At 37.4% G+C, this 25,840-nt stretch overlaps 1 protein-coding gene across 1 annotated transcript in view; it reads right to left on the bottom strand.

Moving 5' to 3' along the window:
* Positions 1-25,840, bottom strand: part of UTRN (utrophin) — a 302,322-nt gene that overhangs the window by 199,397 nt on the left and 77,085 nt on the right. Inside the window, exons 26-41 of the mRNA XM_068184872.1 lie at positions 25,145-25,324; positions 23,423-23,557; positions 22,775-22,924; positions 21,234-21,395; positions 20,771-20,899; positions 20,165-20,338; positions 19,405-19,560; positions 18,246-18,416; positions 16,174-16,353; positions 14,426-14,554; positions 14,110-14,280; positions 13,440-13,589; positions 12,179-12,316; positions 11,207-11,359; positions 4,616-4,807; positions 2,645-2,817 (exon numbers count right to left, since the gene is read on the bottom strand). Of these exons, the coding sequence (XP_068040973.1) occupies positions 2,645-2,817; positions 4,616-4,807; positions 11,207-11,359; positions 12,179-12,316; positions 13,440-13,589; positions 14,110-14,280; positions 14,426-14,554; positions 16,174-16,353; positions 18,246-18,416; positions 19,405-19,560; positions 20,165-20,338; positions 20,771-20,899; positions 21,234-21,395; positions 22,775-22,924; positions 23,423-23,557; positions 25,145-25,324 (2,543 nt within the window). The remainder of the gene's footprint in view (positions 1-2,644; positions 2,818-4,615; positions 4,808-11,206; positions 11,360-12,178; positions 12,317-13,439; positions 13,590-14,109; positions 14,281-14,425; positions 14,555-16,173; positions 16,354-18,245; positions 18,417-19,404; positions 19,561-20,164; positions 20,339-20,770; positions 20,900-21,233; positions 21,396-22,774; positions 22,925-23,422; positions 23,558-25,144; positions 25,325-25,840) is intronic.

Below are 25,840 nucleotides of genomic sequence, written 5' to 3'. Positions count from 1 at the left end.
AAAAGAAGGTTTTATAGGCTTCCTTAAAAATTACAGGTTTTGAGGGAGTTTTGGCCACATGACTTTTTCAGAATACAAACTTTTAAACCTTCAGAGAACACCGAGATACAAAGTTTTAACTTGCACCATTTCTGTTGTGAGACTACAGCTCTATTAGTATTTTCAACAATAAGCAAAGTTTCACTTCAGTTTTGAGTCAGATGCATGTGCTGCTGTTTCCCTACAGACTGCCTCATCTGAAAGCTACAAGTACCAAATTCCTGTGACTACTGCACCAAAACTTGGATATCATTTGTCTCCTCTGCAGGAATCCACTGTTTCCAAACCACATCTCATGCTCAAGCCATCAACATTTTTAGCACTGGGAGAAAACCCACAGCAAAAGGAGCAGACCTAGCAAACCAACAGAGTTAGAAACAGTCCAAAGCATTAAGTCTATATATACATACAAAACACAAACATTTTACTCTACATATGCTCAAATGCAAATGTAGTCAGCTGGATTTAGTTAACTACTTAGAAGCTTTGCTAAGTAAAGTTGAATTAAACTTGTGCTTGGCTTCATCAGAGCATTTACCAAAGGTTTAACTACTTAGCTGGCATTCAATCACAAAATCTTTACTGCCTCTGAAAACTAAATCAATCTTTTGCCAGAGGCTTCAGATGCTGCTTCTTCTAATTTTGTCAAAATTTCCACCCATTCCAGATATAGAAAAAAGCCAAAGATGATTAAGGAGATAGTCATCCAGCTTATACTTAGTGCAACACTGGGAAAAGCAAGATTAAACTTGACTAAGAATTCTTCCTTGTAACAGAAAGGGTTTAAAAATACTAATGCCATTTTAATATTGCAATTAACAATGTTTTCAGTGAGCAAGGAGCATGCTTCTATTAAAATTGCAGCATTTTATATATTCAAGAAGCTACATATCATTTATATAAATTAGTAGTCCAGTAGTCCCGTTTTGTGTGAAAATGAAGCCTAATGTTATTCTCATTAATATGCAAAGCTTTACATACTTTATGAGGGTCAAGATTAATTTGTTTCAGCAAAGCGACTGAAGAGGCTATCTATTGAATTTTGCCACTTCTTCATAAACGCTGGACTTACTCTTCGATTCACCTACCATTTTCAATAAAAAGACTAGGTTTCTGGTTAGCCCTGGCTACTTAAAGCAAATTTGAGTAGTAAATTCAACTGTACTCATACTTGCAAAAGGTTACCATTACTTAAAGCTTTTCAAGTAAGTTACAAGTGGAAAAAAAGACATAACTAAAGTTAGTGCATACAGGATCTATGAGGACAATAAAACAGCTACAGGTATATAAATATGGATGGGCACCAGATTCGGGAGCAGTTGTCTCCAAATTCAGCAAGTGACCATGAGCACCCAGCAAGAGCACAGAAAGTTCTACATAGCTGGCATCACTGTTTTCTAATTTTAGAACCCTCAGTGAAACAACATTGCCTGCTGAGTTATTAGAAATCTTGGTCCTTCACTCATCCAGGGACCTAGAGTTTCTGGAAGTCTCTGTTTAGATGATACCAACAACTGATTTTTATATCCCTACACATTTACCAGTGCTCTGAGAAAGAGCTGGAAACATCTGCTTATGTAATACATACTTTTTCCTCAAAACATATCTTCAAAATGCACTACCACATGGTTTTGATATCAGATTTCTGTTGCTACAAAGCAAGTAAACATGGTTAGGCATACCTTATGCTCTACAAAACTTCTGCATCATCCATTACCTTACATCATCTTTAAAAAGGAAATACCATAAAACAAATGTACTACAGTATAAGCCTTTGCATTTAATTTTAAATTTCATAGAATAATTTTCAGTTATTAAGGGTTTTTTTGCATAGCAGCAATCTCAGTATGCACTGCTGATTGCAGTGTATCTTCAGCTTAGTGGTAACTTTCTGAACATGTACTTTGACACTTTTACAAATTCCAAATTAAAACACTCCTCTAATACACTTTCCCAAGAAATTGAGTTGATTTTAAAGATTTAAAACTGATTCAGATAACATAAAAAGTTTAATGTCTCTTCTGTAAGGAGTGGGGAGAAATTAAACTTTTTGCCCAAGAGAAATTGCACCTATTTGTGGCAGGGAAATCAAAATGCCTATTTCTTAAGCACTTATTTTAGTATTCTCTTAGTTTCCTAACAACAAAATTTTCTAATCAGATTGTATCTCATTTTCAAGTACTTACAACAAATATTATTGACAACTGTCATAGGTGCTGTATTTTAAAGACCCCTTCTTTCAAACTGCATCCTTCCTTCAAAAAACAAAAAATCAGCCCTGAATTCTTCATTAAAAGATATCCTACTCAACATTATTCTTCTAGAACTTTGCTCTGTGATGCCTTTACAAAACCAAAATTTTATGTTCTATAAACAAAACCTTCTATTTCATAAACAAGAAACAATGAGCTTCATAAAAGCAGCCAAACTTCAATTTCCATGTTAACAGTTTCAACATTCAATAATTATGGAAATTATTTTGTAATACCAACAAATAAAAGCTGATAACTCCCAAACTCATCTTCATACATTTGAAAAACACTTATATGGACATATACATAAAGTATTTCCACATGGCTACAGAGACCAATCATGCTTGACTTACCACTTTCGATCGTTGTACAGTCTATTAATTCTGTCCCATTCTGCATTCAGCTGTGTTAGTGCATCTCCTATTTGTATTGCCTCAGGTCCAGATGCTTCCAATATAACATCAGGCTGCTTTTCATGTATTACTGCAATTTGATCCCCAAGTTTATCCAAAATATCTTTTATGTTCTGCAAGTACAGTAATGGCACAAGCCATTAGTAAAGTCAACATTAGTAGGAAATAAAAGAAAAATACCAAAATGTAGTATTTTCAAAATTCTTTTCCAAAAATTATCATCTACAGTAAGACCATGACCATCAGTATCAGCAGCTTACAGTTTAAATCAGTTTTAGCAACTGAACTGAGTAGTTCATCTTACCCTTTAAACATGTATCCTTTCCAAGATTTATGAAAAGGATGTAATAATTCATATATATCTAATGTGTTCCTAAGGTAAAGGGCACACCATATTTCTCAAAACAACAGTATCTTCACTATTAAACAAATTTGCCCATGTCACTATACATACTCTTTCCTCATGTACAAAAATGGACCACAAAATCCAACTTCATCATGATTCCTGTAACCTCCCATATGCAGAGAACTGCAAAAGCATAAAGCTGCATAAAGATTTTAGATTTAAATGACAAAGTTAAAGTAATCAATTTCAAATACCACTGAACTATGATGTGAAAATTCCTTTAAACCAGATACTGTTGTAAGACTGCCTTGGTATTCAGAAGACAAACAGTGAATGCAGACAGTGGAATTTACTCATCTTTTTGAAATTAACACAGTAATGCGTCTAAAAATTCTATGCTCTGTTATTTGCTTTTTCTGAAAACATTCTTAGACTATACCAGAACTTCAAAATTAGATGAGACACCTGCACTAAAATTAAGTATTTTAAACCTGTCTTAACATAACCACTCCTAACTGCACTCAAGGCAGCACAGAAGCAGAGTAAGCAGGGGTAAGAGAATTTCATCAACAAAACAAAGGCTGCCTCATTTGCAGCCTTTCATTTGCTGCCTCATTTGCTGCCTCATTTGGCACCATTCCCACTTCTGCTTTTATAAAATATATAAAAAACCCAAAACATGAGAAATGGAAGCATGCACATAGCAGAAAGAAAAGCATGTCAGAAAAGTGGACTGGAATTCTGAAAAGCTTTTTAAGGACCTACATAGCAGCTGCAGAAACTGCTAATCTAGCTCTTGGTGAGAGGCAGAGCCTGTGATTCCCAATCCAGAAAGGTACACCTACACTGCACCATGCCATGTGTAATTCCCAACTCCAATGGATGTTTTCTAAGGGAATCTGTTTCACACTCTTTTGTATGCTAAGAATTAACCAGGGCTCAGACTTCTCCATACTCAGCTCATATTTGACAGCAGGATTCAGTATTTTCAAGCATAATTTCTTCATCTCCTTTTGAAATATGTGAGGTCCTCAACTATTTCCTCACTATTAATCACACAGGTATATCCACTGGCTGACAATAAGAAGGAAAGCTTAAAACTGAAAAAATATTGCTGTTTTGCTCATCAGAACAGGTGCCATCATCTTGTGGCCTCACACACAACTTCATAAAAAGTCAAGAATCACCCTTTCTCCTGTTCCTATTTGAGCAATTGTTTTCACATGACCTAAGAACAGCAGCTGTATTAAGGCTATCAAGCAAGAATGTAAGGAGATTTGCTTTAGCATTTCTCTAAGTGTTATGTAGAGTATGATGAAAAATACAAGTATCTACAACAAATTAAATCTTGCTCCCTCAACCTCCCACTCAGTTTTCATGCTGCTACACTTTGTATCCAGATAGAAAAAAAATTAGCCAACAGAACTGTAATTTTTTAGTTTTCAGTGCATATTGATCCTGTATATACCAGGCAAAATAACAAACATAGTAGTAGAGTTGTAAATGTGGTGGTCTTTCTTCTGCTGTTTCCCTTCTTCACTCTGAATATAATGCTTAGGCAGTACCTTCAGTGCATCTTCCTGAGCAGAAAAATCCTCATAGATGCCAGTATTCAGCTCTGGTGCATTCAGCAGAAGTTCAACATCAGCCATGGCCAGCAAAACTTTGTTGATTTCAACCAAGTACTCAGCTGAGAAAGGCAAGGTCCTAACTCCTGTAGCAAACTGGCCTTTTAACCTCTGCTGGGCAGGGATTGCCTAAAAACATGAAAATTCATTTTATATTTCAAACAACAATCAATTTTATGAAAAATCCTAAATCAATAAACTATACTCAGAATAATTACTTTTGTACATTAGAAAACACAGGCTTTTCTAGCAAGATTACATGAATTCAGAAAGCTGCAAGTCCTGTACAGGACTGTTTATTTATTTTAAAAGTTAGAAAACAGTTGATATGCCTCAAAATGACTCCGTAATACTCTTGATTAAAACTCCAAGCAATGGGAATGGTACCACTTTAAGTGTCTCTTAACTTGATCCTTACCATTTCCAGAAATAACACTTCTTGATTGAGCCTGTATCTAGTGTTACAACCCACTCTGTTTCCTTCATCACCAAGATACCAATTCACTGAAATACACTTATTCCCCATCTACATTCTTTTCAATAAGCAGCCCCATCCCCACCCACATTTTCTAAACATTTTTAAAAAATAAATTAGTGCTCCACCAGTACTCCAATATTTTGCAGCAATAAAAGACAGTAACTCCTCCAGAGCTTGCCAATTGTTTTCTGCTCTGGCTGCAAGGGTAGGCTATCTAGCCAAGTACCATGTTAGCAGATAAGAGAGTAATTTCAGTAATTTAATGCAGCTTTTTCTTGGCTCACAAATAGTGGGCTGGATCTGAAACATTGTGAAGATTGCTACAGGAAGCTTTCCCTCTGCCATGTCTGGCAAAAAATTAGCAGAGGCAGGTGAAGCAGACTGACAGAAAACATTTTTAGCAGAAAATGTTTCTTATCAAACAGGATTCCATTACCATCTCTGAAAACAGCCCAGTTCTTTCAAATTATCAAATAAAAGAAAGCCCACTTCCAAATATTGAAGAACTCAAGCAAGCAACGTTAAATCACCACGTTGTACTTGGTAAGCGAATCAAGCAAGACAGCAGCGCAGGACTGTGGGATTTACTAACAGCTAAGAACACTCTGAAAAGTGAAGAATACATGTATGCTCACAGTAATTTCAGCCAGTGAATCTTACTTTGCAATTTGCCTGGGCTGGGTGCACACATGAAAATCTCTAGCACAGCTGACAACCAATAAAATATTAAAGCCCCACTAACCAAGTGGCTTGCAAACACCTGTCTGTAGCTTCCTCCTTCACATATTCCTGAGAATTTCAAATATGTCACTCAAATTAACGGGAATCTAACGTAACCAGCACATGTAGTGCAAATGAAGCAAGGACTGCAGCAGAAGAGATATATTCACATTTTCAAAATTCAGGACTTCACATGCACTAAGGATCACCTGTTCCTAAGGATCCTCTTTGTTTTGTGTTAGTTTGGGGGTTTTTTTGGTTTGTTTTGTGAAGTAGACAGTCATCCTGTTCTGACACTGGGGACACAGCTTTTCTTCCACAAGACCTTTACCAGTAAATACGATTTGCTCTCAGTCATTCATTGCACACCAAAGAAACAGGATGCATAGCATCCATAAGCATAGCAGCATAAGTCTACTAAAAACAAGAATTACAGAAAAGCATCATAAACTCTCAGTACTGCTTTTCATTCAGTACAGCAAGCAAGCACCACAGTTAAAAACAAGGCTTACTCCATATGCTTTAGCTACAAAGCCAGCATATTGGTCCCTGATGCTCCCCAAATGCATTTTCTTGAGGCTCTGCATATATTTTATCAGCTTCCATCAATGAAATTCAGAGCAAAAGCCCAAGGCTCAGACAGTGGTACAATTTCCTGTGGAAGGAGAGGGTCCCAGTTCCTAAGAAATCAGACAGTCTGTGCAACTCAAAGTAAGTTTTCCCTAACAACACGAAACATGTCAAGGTAAGAAAAAACACCAGGATGCCTTCTACAGCACAGCCATCTGCAACATCTTCACAAGGTATTTTCTCTAACTCCCAAACATTCCAGAAGTCCCATTCTCATCCAGGCGACAAGATTTCAGAATCAAGATTTCACCCCCATGAATAGGTCACTGGGCTTTACTACGTTTCCACTTCCCACACACTGCATTGTCTCTCATTAGAAAAAACTTGCACAAGATTTAAAAAAACATGTGTTGGCACGCAGCAAACTTGTTCTGTACTTGTGCATTAACATGTTCTGAAAGTTTCTGCCTCCCCAGTAACACCATCCTGGGCCAGATTACTCTCTTCTGCTAAACAGTGAATTCCTCCTGATGCTGCTGCTCCAGAGTATAATACCTCCTTGCTAATCTCCTCCAGCTGCTTCACATCATTGAGATGATGCTTCTGCCTCTCACAACCCTCATTCTTAAAGGTGAACACATGTAAGTGCTATAAACACATTAGTGCTTCAGTACAGCAGAGTTTTAATTGTTCAGCTGTTCTCTACCTCGCATTGCAGACTGGAAGCTTCTAAAATGCAGCATAGTATGCTAAAAAACAGAAGTGGAGTTTTATGTAACTCTCTCACAGTTACCTGATAAATACATAAATATCACAGAAGTTGGTTTTGGTTGCTTGGATCTGTTTTTTGGGTTTTTTTTTTGTTTGGGGTTTTTTTGTAGTTTTTTTTTTTTTTTTGTTGGTTTTTTTGTGGGTGTTTTTTTTTTATTTAAGGAAAAAAAACTCAGGTAAGCAACCTCTTCACAGAATCCAAATGGTTTAGGTTGGAAAGGGACCTTAAAGATCATCTCATTCCAAGCCCCCTGCCATGGGCAGGGACCACTTCCACTACATCAGGTTGCACAAAGCCTCATCAAACCCATACTAGAACACTTCCAGGGATAGGGAACCCACAGCTTTTCTGGGCGGCCTGTTCCAGTGCCTCACCACCCTCACAGTGAAGAATTCCTCCTAATGTCTAATCTAAACCTACTCTCTTACAGATTAAATCCATTGCCCCTTGTTTTATTCCTCCATGCCTTTGTAAAAAGTCCCCTTCAGCTTTCCTGTCGGTACTGGGAGGCTGCTATAAGAATCTCCCCAGAGCCCTTTCTTCTCCGGGTTAAAAGATCTCTCTGTCTTTACTGGAGCAGTGCTTCAGTCCTCCCACAAATAAAAGGTCAATCTAAGGTTATTTAAGAGAAAATCTGACTGGATGACTTAATAGTCCTTTTCTACTTTAATTTCAGTGTTGATAGAGCATGCTTAATAAATTTGCTCTCTCTTTAAATACTAGAAAAAACAAAGGATTGGGGGAATAAAGAGAATACTTGGTTATTACTGAACATTCTATAAATAAGGCCACTCAATAAGAACAGCTAAAAATGCTTTTAATTTGGAGGTCAAATAAAAATTTATTTCCTCCTATACTTAGCATACAGTTTAACCTGCAATTCAGAATTCAGTTTCAGATTTTTTTTCCCCTCTCCCCTTTTACACTTAAAAATATTTTGAAACAAAACCTACCAATGATTCAACTCAATAAGATTTTCTGACTTGCTTCCCAGTGGATTTTGGAAACTACTGCCCTAGACATTAAAATAAATTTAAATAATTTACCTCCCTGGATATTTAACTATATAAGCCAGTTTTCAAATCTCAAGATATTTCAGAGCCAGTTTTCTAAAAAAAGGTTTCCCAAAGCTCAAGTCCATTTAATTAATGCAGTCAGCAAACAATTGTTCATATTTAAGTAATCCAGATCCTTTCCTATAAAAAGAATACTAGAAAAACAAATAAATTTTCTTTATTACAGAATTAATACTTCAAGAGCCTTCAAGACAATGTCTGCTTCAGTTTATAGGAAAAAATGCACTGTGCCTTCAACTGCATATTCACTGCAGGTCCAAAATTACCAATATTCACCATCTGAAAAATTACCATTTCCACTTCAAAACAATTTCCTAAAACCTGGAAAAATCTCTCAGGAATTTAGGCAACTAATTACCTCTACAATTTAAGGTTTAATTATTTCCTTTCCCTCATTTTTAACACCAGCAGAATAGTCCACTTTAAATAAATACAAAAGCACTGTTTGAAAATAAGGACCTCTAGGAGATGCAAACTTCCAGTGCAAACTTTTCTTGCTAATGGATCAGTGGCAAAACAAGGCTTACTCAAAAATACCTACGATGCAGAAGGGTTACCAATATTTCAAAGATATTTTAACTTCATAATCCCTAGAAGCATAAATGATGAGGAATATTTATGATCCAGCTACTTCCAGCAAATCAATATATAGATATGACCTTCAAGCACCATAAATAAGTCCTCTCCTCCACACTTGCTTACAAAAACATAAATTATGTATTTCATATAAGCTCAGTTGATGTATACTCCTCAGCTCAGCAGCTGAAATCTTCCTTTCCCTCCCTGTTTTGCTCACATCATACAGCAGTTTATCTTTCTCTCACTACAGCTTCCTTACATCAAGGTGAGTACTTAAGCCACCTGCACACCAGCAGGTCAAGAATTCATTTAGTGCTTCTCAGTCCTCAGCTGCAGTGAGCAGCAAGCACTACAATTTTTAAGTCTGCTGGCTTCAAGAAAATTCTGGAGCAACAGTGATTATCTAAAATGATGATATTTGGGAAGACTCTTTCTCCCTTTAGCAATGTTATGGTCTCCCACCATTTTCAGTGTTCAAGATTGATTAGTAGAGCCAGTGAAAGAACAAGCCATAAAAGTAAAATAAGGCCACTTGAAACAAGCTGCCTTACTAGTCAAATATCAGAAATACACAGGCACAGGAAGCAAAAGCAGCAGTTTGAATTTCCAATTTCACACCAGTAATGAAAACTTCTGTGGTCCTTTTCTGACAATCTAGCTGACCTGAGCAAGGATAATATTTCTCCATCAACAGCCTATTGTAATTGCTAAAGTAATCCATACTGACATGACATTCTGCATTCAGCAACCAGATTCACTTATCCAGGAATGGATCTAGCAGTAGCAGGGATTAGCTGCAGTATATCCCTTTAAGAAATGGGCTTTACAGGAAACAAAGTATCTTCCTTAGAGAAGATCAGTCAAGCTGCAGCAAGATGAGTGGTAACAAGGAGGACCCATCTGAGGCATGCCCCCATTAGCAAAGAGCCATGCAGGTGCACCATTTTTCCATGTCTGTCCAGCAATTGATTCATTCAATGCATCTGATGGTCAAACAGAAAAACTGAACAATGTTGTTTTACTTTAAATACACATGGATCCCCATTCCCTCTACAAAAATTCCATGGCATCATCAGGTCCCCAAGCTTATGTCACCAGAAGAGACTGCTGGAGACCCAACAGAGCAGTCAGACGTCAGACTGTTCTACAGACCCTGGGCCCTCTTTGCTGCCCAGCTCTTCATGGAAACCTTATAATGCCAAAAAGTCTTTCTAAAGAGCAGCAGATCTTAAAGTTGATATTGAATGGCCTGTGTGACAAAGGACAGCAGACATCTATCACCTGCACCTGAAGCCACACAGCACTAGCTGTGAACAAAGAGTACCACATATGATTTTGCAGTGCAAGTCTCACAGGGAGCCAGAGCATGTTACCCCTGCTTCCAGGTTTATTGGTTCTGGGTTAAAAAGTTACAAAGCAGTCAAAAAGATTTATAGATGTTAATTACGAACCCTTATACGCAGAAATTGAAACATCCTTGACAGATGACCTAGCCCTCAAGCTTGTTCAAGACATTACTTACTGCTTCACAAGGTTCTTCACTGTTATTGCCTAAAATATTAATGTAATCACCACAAAACCAAGTGGTTTTAAGGATGGAGAAGAGAAATAAAAGAGATTTAAAAAACAACAAAAAATATCCACAAAGCCACGACAAAAGCAATCAAAAAATATCTGTATCCTCAACAATTAAAACATACAACTTTCTGGGCAGTCAGTTTCATTAGACCCTGACATCATATCAGTTGCAAAATTGTTTGTCAAGACCCACACACACATTATCAGAAATACCTCAACCTTTGTCTGTTTTATTAATATTCACTGCATACAGTAATAGCCATTACATGAGAGCAGTTATCCCTCTCTAAGCACTAGAGGAAGGGAAAGACAGCAGAGTAGTTTCAATACCCTGACCACAGGATGCAGAGGCACTGGATTTAAGCCTCAAACAAGGTTTTTATCATACCTGCACCAAACTGATATTAAATCTGGCTGTTTGAGTTAAGAATGTTTAAAAAGGGCAATCCTCATGGATCAAGACTGGCAAGACAAAGTTTCCTGAATCATTCCTGAATCATGCCCACTGCCCAGATCACTGTCTAAGATTTGGGTCTGAACAATGAGATCTTTTGGGCCTATGATGACTATGTAGAAATTCCAAACTAGCATATGTTGATAATTTCATAACAAACGAATGCTGTCATTTTGAAACACTTCTTTTCACAGAGGTGTCCAAAGAAGATCACTAGACTAGATTAAACTCTAGCGTATGAATCTCCAAAGTTGGTACACACCATTAACTCTTTGCTCTAAGAAACAGAAGCCTCATTTACCTGTAGTTTTTGTTCATCCTCCACACCTTGCAGCCCTGACAGACAATCCTCAGCCTCATTCAGCCACTTCATTAGACTATCATGTTCCTTCTTATACTGGGAAAACACTGGAGAGAGTTCCACCGCCTGCCTCCTTTGAAATGACCTGCACTCCTACAATCCAGTGTATTAGGAAAATATGGTGTAAAAAGAGGGAAGTAGTGAATAGAATAGGTCTTATTTATTTGAACAACAAAAATACTTGAGGGATTCATTTGAAGGAGCAAATTCCAAAATATGCAATACTAATAATTTATTTTTGTAACAGCAATATTCTCTTTATCTGCAAAGACATGTAATGAAAGCCCACCTGACAGTCTTGCCCTGCATCTTTGAACTACACCTCAGCTTGCCTACTCTAGCATGATTCAAACAGGTGAGCTAAAAGGAGCATCTTTGTTCTAGACAAAGCCATTTTTAACACAGCATGTGTATGCAAGCACCACAACATGCTGCAGTCTGCAATTACTGCTAATACCCTCTATATAGGAAGGAAGAGGAATTTGGGAGCAGGCTCAATCACACAAATGGCTTATGCTGAGAGGTTGGTATGTTTGTGTACATGTGTATACATAGTCACTCTTCACACAGCCTGGTGGTGGAGATAAACCTCTGTTCAAGGGACAGCAAAGACAGGTGAAGCAAATGCCCAACTCTGTGCACCCACCTATTTGGGTCAATACATAGGGTGGCCCTCTGTGAGGCTGTGAAAAGGACTTCAAAAATCAAAACCACTCCCCCAAAACCTAGAAATGAGAAAATTAGTATTTTGGAATTGCAAAAATTCAGAGACTCAGATTGTGTGCACATACATTTAACTCTTCCCCAGAGAATCACATATGCTGAAAGAGTCATGAGTTATAAAATATGGTTGTAAGTAGGATACCAAAGGAAAAATTTATAAATGAGCTGTAGTGACCACCATAACTGTACCTGCAAACTGTTGTACTTTTTCTGCAGAAGCAACAACTGTAAGCGGATTTTCTCTCTCCTATGGTCCTCCATAGGTTGCTGGAGCAACTGCCCTCCTCTCTGTAAAACTTCTTCAATCTGAGCTCTTTGTTCATCCAGCTAAAATTACACAAATCTCTATTATCTACAGAAATTAATTTTAGAAATATTAGCTGCTCAGACATTAACAGCAACTATACCAATCCTTTGTCTTATAATGCAAATGGGAGCCAAACAAATTCAAGCAGAGATTCTCCGCAACAAATATGAAATCATAAAATCCATAAACTTTCCATAAACTTTATAAAGAGATGTACTGAAAGAAGTTTAATGAGCCAGCAGTATGCATTCACATCAATAGGGTATTATGACTTTATCTCCATTTCTATTCTAGACATTCCTTGACAATAATAAGCAAGCTCAGAGCAGAACAGTGCAAAAATAAAAATTCAATAAATATAAAAACAGTATAAAAGGAAGGCTATGTTCTATAACAATAGGCCCTTCTATAGAAATAGTTTAAAATTTATGTTCTGTAATATACATGGCATTTTCCATAGACTTATATCCAGCTTTCCAGATCATTTTATAGTATTTGAGCTGCTTAAAAGGAAGGCAGATAGGGTGGCCTGACAGGAATTTACCTGATTTCGTAGGCAACAAGGCCATAGTGGACAAGATGCTAAGAAAACTGTGGCAGTTTTATATGGGTGAATAGCAGAGTCCAGATAAGAATCAAGAAGATAAATTTTGTTCAAAGCTTTTATTTGGACTTTCAAGATAGAGCCACATTACAAGACTCTTACTTGCACCTTACCTCAAGCATCCTCTGATCCCACCTATGCATTGTGATTCATTTTATCATACCAGTTTAAATTTGAACCTCATTCAAACATCATTCAAATACAGGAGGGATTTCTTACAAAGAGCTACTTTGAGTAGGAGATAGAAGACAGATGAACAAAAATCACAGTTCACTACTTGTATTCTATAAAATTGTGATGAAAATACAAACTCAAGTATAATTAGTTACACTCAGGCCAGCAGCCAAGAGGCATTAGCTATGGGAAAAGTATTGGAAAATTGTGCAGGGTATCCAACAAACTAATAGTTCCCTTCCTTTTCTACCCTTAACTTTAAGATATTTCATCAGAATTCCCCTTCAAAGTCTGGAGCAATGCAACATGGGGACAAAATAGGAAGTTATTTATTTAATTAATTATTTGTTCCATTGCTCACAAACCTTTTCATCTTCCCCACTTAACTCCAGATGCTTTTCCACAACTTTTAACATATTCTGTATGTCACTCTCAAATTTGTCCAGGTCTAGAAAAGCCACTCTAGCTTCACGGGGTTCTGACATGACAGGAAGTCGCTCTTGTCCAACAAGCATCTGCAAAGCAAAATAAAACCTTGGTCAATCTGAACATTTAGTCTGAACTGTCCCATACAATCCCCCATGAACCATGGGGGACCATTAGATAACAGTATAAATCAAAAATTTAAGAATTATATGATCTGAGAGATAACTTGAATAAACTTGGTAGTTATTACCAAGTTTCTACATTCAAACTTCAATCTGAGTATTTTGTTCTCAAAACAAATGAAAAATCTCCAGTCACATTAGCTGATGGTATTGTTTTGTAGCTCACAAATATGTACGGCAATATATACAATTTTCTGAACAGTTGTTTGTAAATTTTCCCATGAAACACAAGTCATCACCTGCTACTCAGGAAAAAAAAAGCAGCTGGTCTAAAAATTAGTCTGTTTTTCACATATAAATACCTACACTTAAAAGAGAACTCAAAAGCAGCAAAATGCTGTTCTAATAAACAATGACCTATCCACTACAGCCAATGGCCATCTTCTCGGCACCTCCCAAGCAAGTTCTGGGTCTTGTTCATCCTCACCTTGGCACTTTTGATGTGCTGAGAGACCTTCTCAAAATTACGGTTGAGTTCTGCCAGTTTGGGTTCAACAAGTTCCCGGCATGACACGCCTCGACCGTTCATTAAGATGACAGCCTGGTCACGGACATTATCCACTCGGAGACTGACATCATCTAGTTCCGATGTTAAACGCTAAGAAGTGAAAGAAAATGTAAATGGTCATCTCCTAGGCAAAAAAAGAGATACCTAAAAATAAGCAAATTGAAGTAAATTTGACGTCATTCAGAATCCATGAGTTGACTCATGGTAATATTTTGACAGATGACACATTTCCTACCTTCACAGTTTCCTCCTTTTGGCTAGCTGACTTCTTCTCAATTTCATCCAGTAAGGCTTCAGCCTGATACAACCAAGTACTTATATGGGCAACATTTTCGTCAAAAATTTCCAGCTGGCCCTGATGATTCTGGAAAAAGATGAAAAAATGTATGAATATGAGAAACTTCTACAAATCCCACCAAAAAATCCCATCCACAACAAGAAAAAACCGCATAAACTCAAAAAAAAAAAAAAAATAAAATCAACCCCGCCAAAATCCTATGAGTAGAAAGCAGGTCGATAAAATAGTGTCATGGACACACTTTGGAACAAAACACTGAAAATTAGATCATACCTTTCATCTTCAATAGTATTTACAAAAATTCAATTTTCATTCTAGACCCTTTGATAATATAATTTCTAATTCACAGAAAGGGAAATAGAAGTAGCGGAGGTAGTTTGTACAATTAGAGATAGACAATGTATCACAACACTATAACCAGTTCAAAATATCTCAGTCAACCAAAAACTCCACATTTTTTTCTATCAGAACTAGCAGGTACAACAGTATGCACCGTGTGTGGTTGTTGGGGTATTTTAATTGGAAAGGGATTATGCCAAACTTAGAAATTATAGCAGTCAAATTGATATTTTACTGATTACATTAAAATATTCCTTCCTCTTAAGAAAAGTAAAAAAATTGTAGCCATGTTAATTATGTCTGCTTTCACATGCAGTCAGAAATTGTAGCATTAGGTGCTCCAGACAGATGTAATTTTATTTTGTGTATCAGATTCAGAGAAGTAACAATCTGTTTAAGCCTTTCACCAAAACAAAAAAGTAGACAAGATTTGCTCTTTTAGAATAACAAAAGAAAGGGAGAAGAGAAAAGAGAGAAGGCCTATGATTGTGCTTTGTAAGGTTAAATTCTTCTTTTGCTACATGGAGCTGTAAGTTCCTTGATGTTACTATAGACAGCATAGACAATACTTGTCACCAGATATGAACATAGTATAGAAGTATTTAATTATGGCTCATCCTTACAGCATTTACATGTAAACTACCTGACTACTCCTAACAAGGAACTGGATTACAAAATGAACACTATCACCTGCAACAGGCACTGGACAGAAGGCACAGGCCTCACCATCCATGCATACACTAAAGTTTCTACTACTTCCACCTTCTGAAGTCCCTGATTGCCACAACTAGCTAAACAACACCAAAATATCTTATTCATATAAAAGCATCAGTCTGATAGTAGTATCAGTTGCAGACTGTTTCATGTCCATTTAGCTTAATTAGCAGCTTTAGGTGCATTAATATGCTTGGGCTTTCATTTAATCATCCAAATAGATGCTGTTGCCATACTCGGAACACTCGCAGTTATGGTCTTTCCAAAAGAGCAATAGGTTAACAGAGTCACATGTGCTTTGCTGAACACCACGACAAAGTTATCCATTGTCCATTAAATAGCCATCATCCAGGTCTCAAGTATCAACACAATCCCACTCTGTTCATGTTGGAGCTGGCACAGCAACTGAATATTCAGGCTGAATAAAGAGCATGCAGCAGCCCAGGTTTCCATCTTCCTCATGACTTACCTCTCCATCTACAGCATAAACAAATATCCATTCCACATTCTTTGAAGTCCATGAGGCATCATGGAAGCTTCACTTTACAGTAAAGTGAGTTAAATGAAAACCCCAACCACTCCAAAAGGTGGAAGGAGAGCTACCCTGAATATTTCTCATGCATGCAACTTACCAACAAGGTGTCACACCAGTCCTCGGTCCAGGTTCGAACTCTGCTCCAGCCAGCATTAAGGACACACAGCTTCTCCTCCAGGACAGTCTCACTCCCTTCCACCAGAGACTGGAGTGCAGTGCAACTTTCTGTGATGCTCTTCAGATCAGCCTTCCTCCTCTCCAGCTCTCTCAGCACATTCTGAAACAAGTTCAGCCATTAAAACAGCACTGCTCCCAAACACAGGGGAGGCGGATTTTTACCTCCACAGGAAACAAATATATTGTAGATGATCTTCACTTGTGGAAAGAATTACACCAAGTGTAATTGCCATCTGTTTACAGCCACTCTCTGTAGATAGTGATAGCATTTTTAAGAGATAAGAGAGCGAGAGCACAATGCATGTAAGTGTCCTGAACAACTTAGGGACTCTTGGTTTGTTGTCTTAGATCATCTTCACCATTTCTTTTTATTATGTAGGTAAAGCAAATACATCACACTACATTGCAGGTCCATTTTTAGAAGCCTTTTTTCTGCATTGTAAAGCACAAACCACAAATTTCAAGAGACACTCGGGATTCTTCTGTATCTTTTCCAATTAAAGTACTTTTACAGCTGGCAACCATGAGAAACATGGTAGGCCAATGCTAAATATTTTTTGAGAACCATCACAACTGATTACTGCAGATGTTCAATTCAGTGTCTACATAATACAAACTCCCTATTGTTATATTATCTATATATAGAAATGTAAATATATGTATCTTTAGCTCTACCCTTTTTTCCAAGTCATCTCTGCTTTTAAATAGTTTTTTTTAATCTAAAAAACACACCTTTTTTGAAAGAATGCATACTGACATGCAAATTAAGCAATAGGTCATCTTTTGGATATCAGTACACAGTTTCCATGTGGAAAACAGACCTCTTGCCATACAAGATCACCAATTATTATTGACGATACCTACCTACTTAGAAAGTTCTTTGATGTCAGTGTACAGTGTGGTGAAGAATGCACTTAATCACAGCCAGTGTCTGGAGCCCCTTGAACATACTATCTATGAAGTAATTAACTTATTCTTTTACCATAACTTATTATCATAGAAACATAAACAAATACTTAAGTTACTACATTTTAAAATTGCCTCTAGAAAACCTGAAAACAGAAAGGACAACTTTGTATGCAACATATAGGACTTGTCCTCCTGATTGTGCAGCAGAGTCATTATTTGCGTGGCTTACAAATGTATGGTATACTTCCAATAAGGATTCAAAAGTTTGTTTGGAGAGGAGTCTTGGGGATCCTGCCACAGCAAAACCCTAGCGCTAATAATTGCTAATCCTGATTGAAATGCTTGAGAACAGGTTACATTAGATGAGTTTGCAATTTGGTGAGCTTTCAAGTTTTAAGACTGCAGACAGACCTATTCCTTTACAGAAGTAAAAGGTGACAGAAAACAAAAACTGGAAAGGTCAGTACTGCTGAACTGTATCAAATGACACTTACTGCTAACTCCTAGTAATAGCCAAATTTCTACAGTGTGAGAAAATATAATTACTCTGAAGAAACTAACATGTTTGCCTGTTTCAATTAAAAGATTCAATTTGTAAGTGAAAGAAAATAAGGAATTACAGTAGACTCTTATTTTGCAAAGTCACAATTTTGAAGACAAAGCTGTTTCAATGAAAAGTTACAAACTCAAGTTTTCATTGAATGCCCTTTTCATTCAATGCACTTTCAGTTTGTTCTACTAGTAAAATATTTGATCCAGTCCACAATTATATTTGCTGATAATTTTAAGAATATTATACTTGTGAAATGTGTAAGAGATACAGTAACTCTTAAATACCTATTAGTACAAAATAGGTAGTAATAGTTCAAATATTTCACTGGCATTTAAGGTTGATGCAAAATGCCTGAGATAAAACAAATCAGACTCAGTAAGGTGCTGAACATGAACTATTGATACTACTAAAATTTCAGGATGTGGGAGATTCAGGAACAAGTTACAGGGATTTAAATTCACAGCCACTTCTACCTAGTATTGACATAATGTCAGAAATTTTTTCTACCAATATTTAGTAAGCATGCTTACTTTGGCCCAGGCAATTTCTGAATCTAGATCAGAAAGCAAGCCTTCTGAAGTGGACTTCTGCACAAGGTCAGCTTCAGTGGTAGCCAGCCACTCTGACAGAAAAGCAGACTCCTTCCTCATTTTGCGTGCCAGCTGGGTTGCTCTTTCAAGGTCTTGTTTTCCTTCTGTCACCTACCGAAAAAAAATTAAGAGGAAAGAAAGAAAACAAAATCAGATTTTAAAAGATAGCAAATGCAAAAGTACTAGCCAGCTAAAATATCCACCTAAATATATAAAATCCTTGCACCTTAAAACTGTCTTGCTTTAACTAAGGACCCTAAAAGGAAAGTTTATAAGTATCTGTATCTTACTATACAACAGAGAATATATACAAATAATTTTAAATTGAGATACTCCTAAAGGAGATAAAGAAACCTCCATACCAATTTATTTATAGCTAGCAATCACCAAACTGATGTTTACCACTTTATTTTGATCCTTTAGCTGAAACTCAAAGGACTGTAGAATCTAGTCACTCACACAGGTAAAATTCAATTCCTCCTAGTAAATTGTAAGGCCTGCTAGCAGAAAGTTGTAAAGAAAAATTTCATTAAAAATCTAGTCTGACCTTAAAAACATATCAGTAAAATTAACATTAAATTTGATATTTGTCCCAGTAAAATAATTTGTATTCACACAAATTACACAATTAGTCTGGTCAGATTTTAACACTTCTCTTGGATAAGTAAATATTCAACTAATAAGAAAATTAACCAATACTTAATGCAGTTCATGGGAAATACAGGTTTGCCTGCATTTTCTATTTCACACTGAGAGAAGCCATTTAGATGGACTACAATTCAAACCATCATGACACCCAAAAAAACTCAGATTGACTTATATTTCTCGCATGATAATCTGATCATAAATTAACTTAAAAGACTTTAATAAATGGTAGGTCAGCTTTGCCAGGGCAAAACTCTGCAAACCTTCCTTTCTTCAAGGTTACCTCTCCTCCCGGGAGGTATGTGTAATATTTAATCTCTCAACTGATTGCTTCTGGATGCAGCAACTAGACTACATACCATCAGCTTTAGAATCAAGCTTAAAACACCATCTAACAGCAAGGAAGAGAAATGACATGCAGAGAAATATTCATACATTTATTTATGTTTCTTACCTGTGCCCCCAAGTCATTGTAAAGAAATTTCAGTGCTGTCAGTTGTTCATCCATCCCTTTAGGATTATCTGTCTGTTGTTTCTGTACAATTTGCCTTCCTGTCTTGATGACAGTTTCAACTTCCAATTTCACCTCACTGAGGGTCTTATAGAGTTTCTAAAATCACAAATGTGTATATTGGTGATCAATTTGTAAGGCAGGTTTTCTGACTGCTTCGTTTGAGGACCTCAACTTCAAATTGCACTTCAATTCTGATTTATGAATTAATAGCAATATCTGACAAGAAGATTACAAACCCCTCATGATATTTTATTCTGATAAATACTCTGATAATATTTTACTCTAGTTTTTATTTTCGTATTTTTATTATCATATTAATAAGATTAATAATTTAACAATGTTTACTCCACAGCTAATATTGTGATTTGTATTTCATCTTAGTATTTGTTTTGTTTAAATACTAATGATTTTGATGCCTCTCTAGAACATGAGGATTAACCAGGGAAGGGAGTTTATAAAAACTCAGCTGTTCCACCGTATCTATGACTGACAGCCCACTGCTTTTATGTCCTACAAGAATATGAGGTTTTTAGTTATCAAGTGCTCTGTTAGCACTTTCCAATGAGCTGCAATAGCTCCAGCTAAAAGTTCTAGTAGTAGATGACTTCAAGCAAAATTTCCCCAAGGGAGAGTTTAAGCAACAAGAACTATAAGAAAAAGAAGCACCCCCAAGCAAGAGTCATGAACATTGCATACATACCATGCACTTCTCCAAGTGAGTTTGGATTACATCTGCGTCAGTATCCTTCACATCCAAGACGTGAAGTTCTGCTTTTACACCATCCAACACCCGCTTGCAATCTAACATGCGCTGCTCAAAATTGGCTGGTTTCTGGAAAAGCTGATACTTTGTACATACTTCACGGAGCTTTCTCTGTTTTAATCAATATTACATTGAAAGATTATTTTAAATTAGTACCTGCACTTCAAAAAATAACCTTTAAAGCATCTCACACCACAAATTATAACCCACCATGCCACCAGAAATCAATATATATGGAATTTTGGCTTGGCAAATAATGGTGCCATCACCTGTTCCTAATCTCTACCTGAGGAGCAAGACAGATGTCATTCTGTATCATACGCTTTGAAAATACCCATTCTACTCATATACAGAGACTTGCTCTTTCAGCATTTATTCCATGACACTTGTGAAATTTAAGCTTCTTTCTTCAATTCATCTAGGGTTGTTTGTTTCCTTATGAAAGGACATAAAAGGATATACTGTTTTCTTCTGAGGTTCATCTGACTGCACCAATTTACAGGCTGACACAGCAGGGTGTAAGGGTGACTCTCATGTCTTTACCTGCAAAGCATCCAGCTGAGTTCCACCACGGGGAGACCTGCATTCAGGAGAAGCAGGAGGGAAAGAGCGAGCACTTTTCTTCAGCTCCTCTAAGGTGGATTCATGAGCTGCAATCTCAGCTTGAATTTTCTGCCACATCACAGAAGTAGGAAAAAAATATATCACAAAGTTGCTTGCAGAGAGAGGAAGGGGAACTTTCTTACCCCCCACCAGAAGTAAATCTACTCTGTAAAACTTAAATACCAGAAGTTTTTTTTTAAATATTCTGCCTTTAGTGACAGCTTGCTAAATTGAAAGCTGCTGTTATTCAATACAAGCTTCTTAAAACAAATAAAACACTCCAGACGGCAAAAGATAACACGTAGTGCATCAGCATAGGACTGAAATTTATTACTAAGTCTAGACTGAGCGCTATCATCAGATATTTCCAAAAGTTTTGTAGTGAAGGGCTATACAGAAATACCTGGGCCTCCTGTGGCATCTGAAAGGCATCTATCCTGTCAGTCAGGTAAGATGTCAGCTGTCTATCCAGCTCTCCTAAACTTTCCTGCAAGACCTGCAGCATGTGGTCGGTTTCTCGCATGGTCTGAAGCTGTTGTTCCAAGGTGATCTGTCGGCTCACCGCCTGAGCAGGACAGAAAGGTAAGACAAGATGCAGTAGTAATTCAATACAAATTACAGTAGAATTCCTCAAAACAAGTTGGGAGAGACTGAAAAAGATCCTACACCTGGAGGACTGGCTAAAAAGAATTCTAGAAAGCAGCAATTTTTGAAGTTTGCTTCGGCTTCTGAACTAATAACTGACAAGCAGTGGAAGAGAAGGAGCGTTCTGCTGCTAGATACATATGAGAGAGCAAAAACACACCTCTCCTACTAACTCAGGAAGAAAGTACTCTGTTAAAACCACACCAGTTTCAAAAATTATCTATTCAATGGGAAACAGGAACTTCACAATAGACCACAGATCAATGTTGTTTAATATGTTAATATTCACATTTTCTTTCTAAACAATAAACTCATTCAGTTATACTGTCAAAAAAGAATTTCACTGTTTTTTCCCTTTATTGTCACTTCCTTTAACAGCTTCTGAAATGTCACTACCTGCACAGGAACACAAATTCCCCACTATCAGCACGTGCATGCACAGACCAGTGCACACAGAGATGCGCACACACACACACAGATGTGGAGAGCTGTCAAAAGCCCAGGGTGCAAGTGCTGCAGCTGCCAAAGCAAACACGTTTTTATATGGCAATCCGGTTGTAACAGGAAAAACAGCAGTCAGTGACAGCACATGGCCCCCAGCTGAGGGCACTGCATTCATGCTGCTCATTGTAATGAGGATGAACTGAAACTCCCTCTACAATTACATTTTTTCATCAGTGACAAAGAACAACTCCCATCCTACAATTTGGCAGGGGCCTGTATTACCAGGATACAGAACACAAATTACAAACCTGTGCTACCTGAAATACAGCTAGTCTTCTTCTACTTATTACATCTATAAAAGACTAGGTTGAAGTAGGAGAAGAGGAAGAGGACAACCTAATAGATGAGTAATGAGAAAAATGTTTTCCTTCTGTTCTTTGTTTCAGCATGACTTCTTCCAAGCTATTTTTAAGAGTGAAAAATGTCACTTACACTCCTCATTGTTACAGTTAGTGAGAAAATGACCAGTATTTATGGCAATAGCAAAGGAATATTAAGTTGTTAATATTGAACTGTTCCTTGATTTTGGAATTGCCTTTTTGTCAAAATCATCTAAAAAATACCAGGGCATCCCTGCATGCAAGCTTGCAAAAAAAAACTTCACTCGTGTAATGAAAAATAGGAAAGCATCTTGCTCTTTAGGTATTTTTACAAATTGAAAACAGCTGACTCCACTGAAGCTATTTATTCTTTTCCTGTATTGCAGTCTGGTATCTTTGAATTCAGGTAACAAGAATCATTTCAGACTTGAGCTGAAAAATCCAGTCTACGTCAACCCTCATCCCAAGTTCTTACCAAGTGACTCAATTCCTCATAGCGGGCATTGAAAGCTTCCAATTTTTCACTGATGATGTCATCAAGAATCCCTCCATCAATCAACGTCTGCCCAAGTTCCCGAATCTGGGTTCGATTATCAGCTGGGTGACGCAAGACTGACTCCAGGGACTAATTAGAAAAAGTTTTAAAGGTCAAGACACTGAATATTACGGTATTTTCAGAGTTGGAAATCTGATTGTATATACAAGTTTAACACTTCAACTGTCTTGAGAGTGCTCTAAAAGCATAAATCATTTATGGCTTAATTCATAATGGCACATGGCATTATGGCACAGAGGTGATTTTACTTTAGATAATCAAACTTCACAACAATTTTTGCCTACTCTCATAATTTCATACTACTATAGCCCTGGAAGGAATTAATCAATTTACACAGGCCAGGAGAGAGTATACAATTTTATCACAGTACCAAGTATGGCACTATCACCTACAGTAAAAGTCCACTTTTGGTGGAGGCTCTTACAAATATCCATTTTCAATTTGGAGTAATATGTTCATTTAATGTGAAGAATCATAATATTCAGCCCATTTCAGTATGCCACTGAAGTGCATTTTTTAAACAGAGCCATCTAAAAAATTAGTCATCTGATAGAATCACTATAATACCTCAAGGGCATCATTGACAGCATCCAATTTATCAGGTAGATTTCCTGTCATTTGCACTCTTTCTTCCAGATTGTTCAGCCAAGCTGTTTCTAAATCAAGATATTGAAGCAGCTCAATCCAACAGGACCACACTTCCTAGGAGCAACAGAAAAGAAAAAAAATTAGCCTAGAATGCCAGGCATAGCTCATATACCCTATGAACAACTTAAAGATATGGGTCTGAGAAATCACCTAAAAGAGACAAGTATAAAATATTAAGAAACATGTCACAATACAGTATGTTCTAGATAAAACAACATGCAGCTCTATCAGGAAGATACAGAGAAAGGAGCATAGCAGTCTCTAAACTTGTGTTAAAATTATCACTGACATAGAGGTTCATATTACTATGTAAGAATGTAACAAAATGCACCAGATCCTTTTTGAAAGACAGGACACACACACTCTACCCCAGATCATAATCTCTTGTTCTAATTATTATTGGATTTCAACCCTTAATTTTTGTTAAATTCCTTTTTGCTGTTTTAGAAGACAGATCAGTAACAGGTCTATGAGACAAGTTTACTTATTTGCAGAAACATAGAATACAATTATAAAAAAAAAAAGCTAGATGGTGTCTCATGGATTCCAAATACATCATTTCCAGAGAAAGTAATCTTGGAAAGCAGTAAAATGCATTTATGTTGAAGCTACTGTATTCAGACATTTTCAGTGTCCTTCTCCACGCACCTCTTGTGCCACCTGCCTTCATTTTACAAAATCACAGACTCACTTAAGTTGGAAAAGAACTGAGAGATCGTCCAGTCCAATCTGTGACCAAACATCACTTTGTCAACAAGACCACGGCACTAAATGCACATCCCACTCTTGCCTTAAACACCTTCAGGGACAGGGACTCCACCACCTCTCTAGGCAGCCCATTCCAATCTGTGGATAATCATTTAATCATTTCTTCTGTGAAGAAATTCTTCCCAATACCCAACATAAATCTCCTCTGGACCAGCTTGAAGCCATTTCCTCTCATTCTTTCACTGGCCTCAGAGAAGACACCAAACCCCACCTGGCTACACTCTCCTTTCAAGCAGTTGTAGAGAGCAATACGATCGCTCCTCAACCTCCTTTTCTCCACACTAAACACTCCCAGCACCCTCAAGAGCTGCTCATAGCACTTGTGCTCCAAAACTTCCAACCAGCTTTGCTGCCTTTCTCAGCACCCCAATGTCCTCCTTTTAGTGAGAGGCCCAGAACTAGACATTGCACTCAAGGTGTGGTTCCACCAGCACCAAGTACATACAGAGGGACAATCACTTCCCCAACCCTGCTGGCCAAACTATTTCTAACAATGGCCAAGATGCCATTCTGAGCCATCAGGGCACACTGCTGGCTCACATTCCATGGGTGTGTATCAGCATCCTCGGGTCCTTTTTTCATTGGACATCTTGCAGCCGCTCTTTCCCCAGGCTGTAGCACAACATGGGGTTGTTGTGACCCAAGTGCAGCACCTGGTACTTGGTCTTGTTGAACCCCATACCTTTGGCTTCAGCCTACCAAATCAGCCTGTCCAGATTCCTCTGCAGAGCCTTCCTATGCTCCAGCAGATCAATACTCCCACCCAACTTGGTGACATCCACAAATTTACTAAGGGTAGACTTGATACCCTCATACAGAACATCAATAAAGGAATTGAACTGATATTTCTAAGCAGAGAGCTATCATTCTTGCCTCCAAAGTGTGGCATTTCCCCCGGATCCGATTGCACAGTAGCTGGTAGTTCTCCAGCACAACATTCAATTCAGTTGCCAGGTCCTGACCACTGGATGGCACTTTGGTGGCCAACATCTTGATGTTGTCCTTGAGAATCTTCACCCTCACCTCCTTCTGCAACACATCCTCCTTCGCTCTCTGTCAAAAAAACATATTATATTATCAACCTTCAACTGCCTTACACTCAGCTACTCACCACCCATATCAATCATAAGCAGTTTCACATTGGAGGTCTTGCTGCCAATGTATTTCTTGGGCCTGAACACAACAAAATACAGCACTAACTTGCATGGAATTCAGGTCATGTTAGCAAGTGGTGAAAGATCCTGTTTTATTAAGCATACAGATATATTTACCATTCATGGTTTGTTCTTTAAAAAAACTCATAACTCAAAGCAAAAAAAAAAAATTAACTTCAGTGCTATTTCTATGCTATCATGCAAATACAAACAACAAATTAACCAGAAAAAAAAAGTAGACATTTGCTAAAAACAAGTATATCAGGAAGAAAAAGGGTGAATTTACAGAAATGATGCGTCTCATAGCTCAGTAACTATCTCCCAAAGTTATCCAGGAAAGATGATGTAATTACCCAGGACATGTGTAATTACAAAGCTGGAACCTCCCTCACAGCTGTTGGGTGTGCTCGAGGAA

This window comes from Anomalospiza imberbis, chromosome 3 (genome assembly GCF_031753505.1).
Source record: "Anomalospiza imberbis isolate Cuckoo-Finch-1a 21T00152 chromosome 3, ASM3175350v1, whole genome shotgun sequence".
Classification (NCBI taxonomy): Eukaryota; Metazoa; Chordata; class Aves; order Passeriformes; family Viduidae; genus Anomalospiza; species Anomalospiza imberbis.
This window is presented reverse-complemented; position numbering and strand designations above follow the sequence as displayed.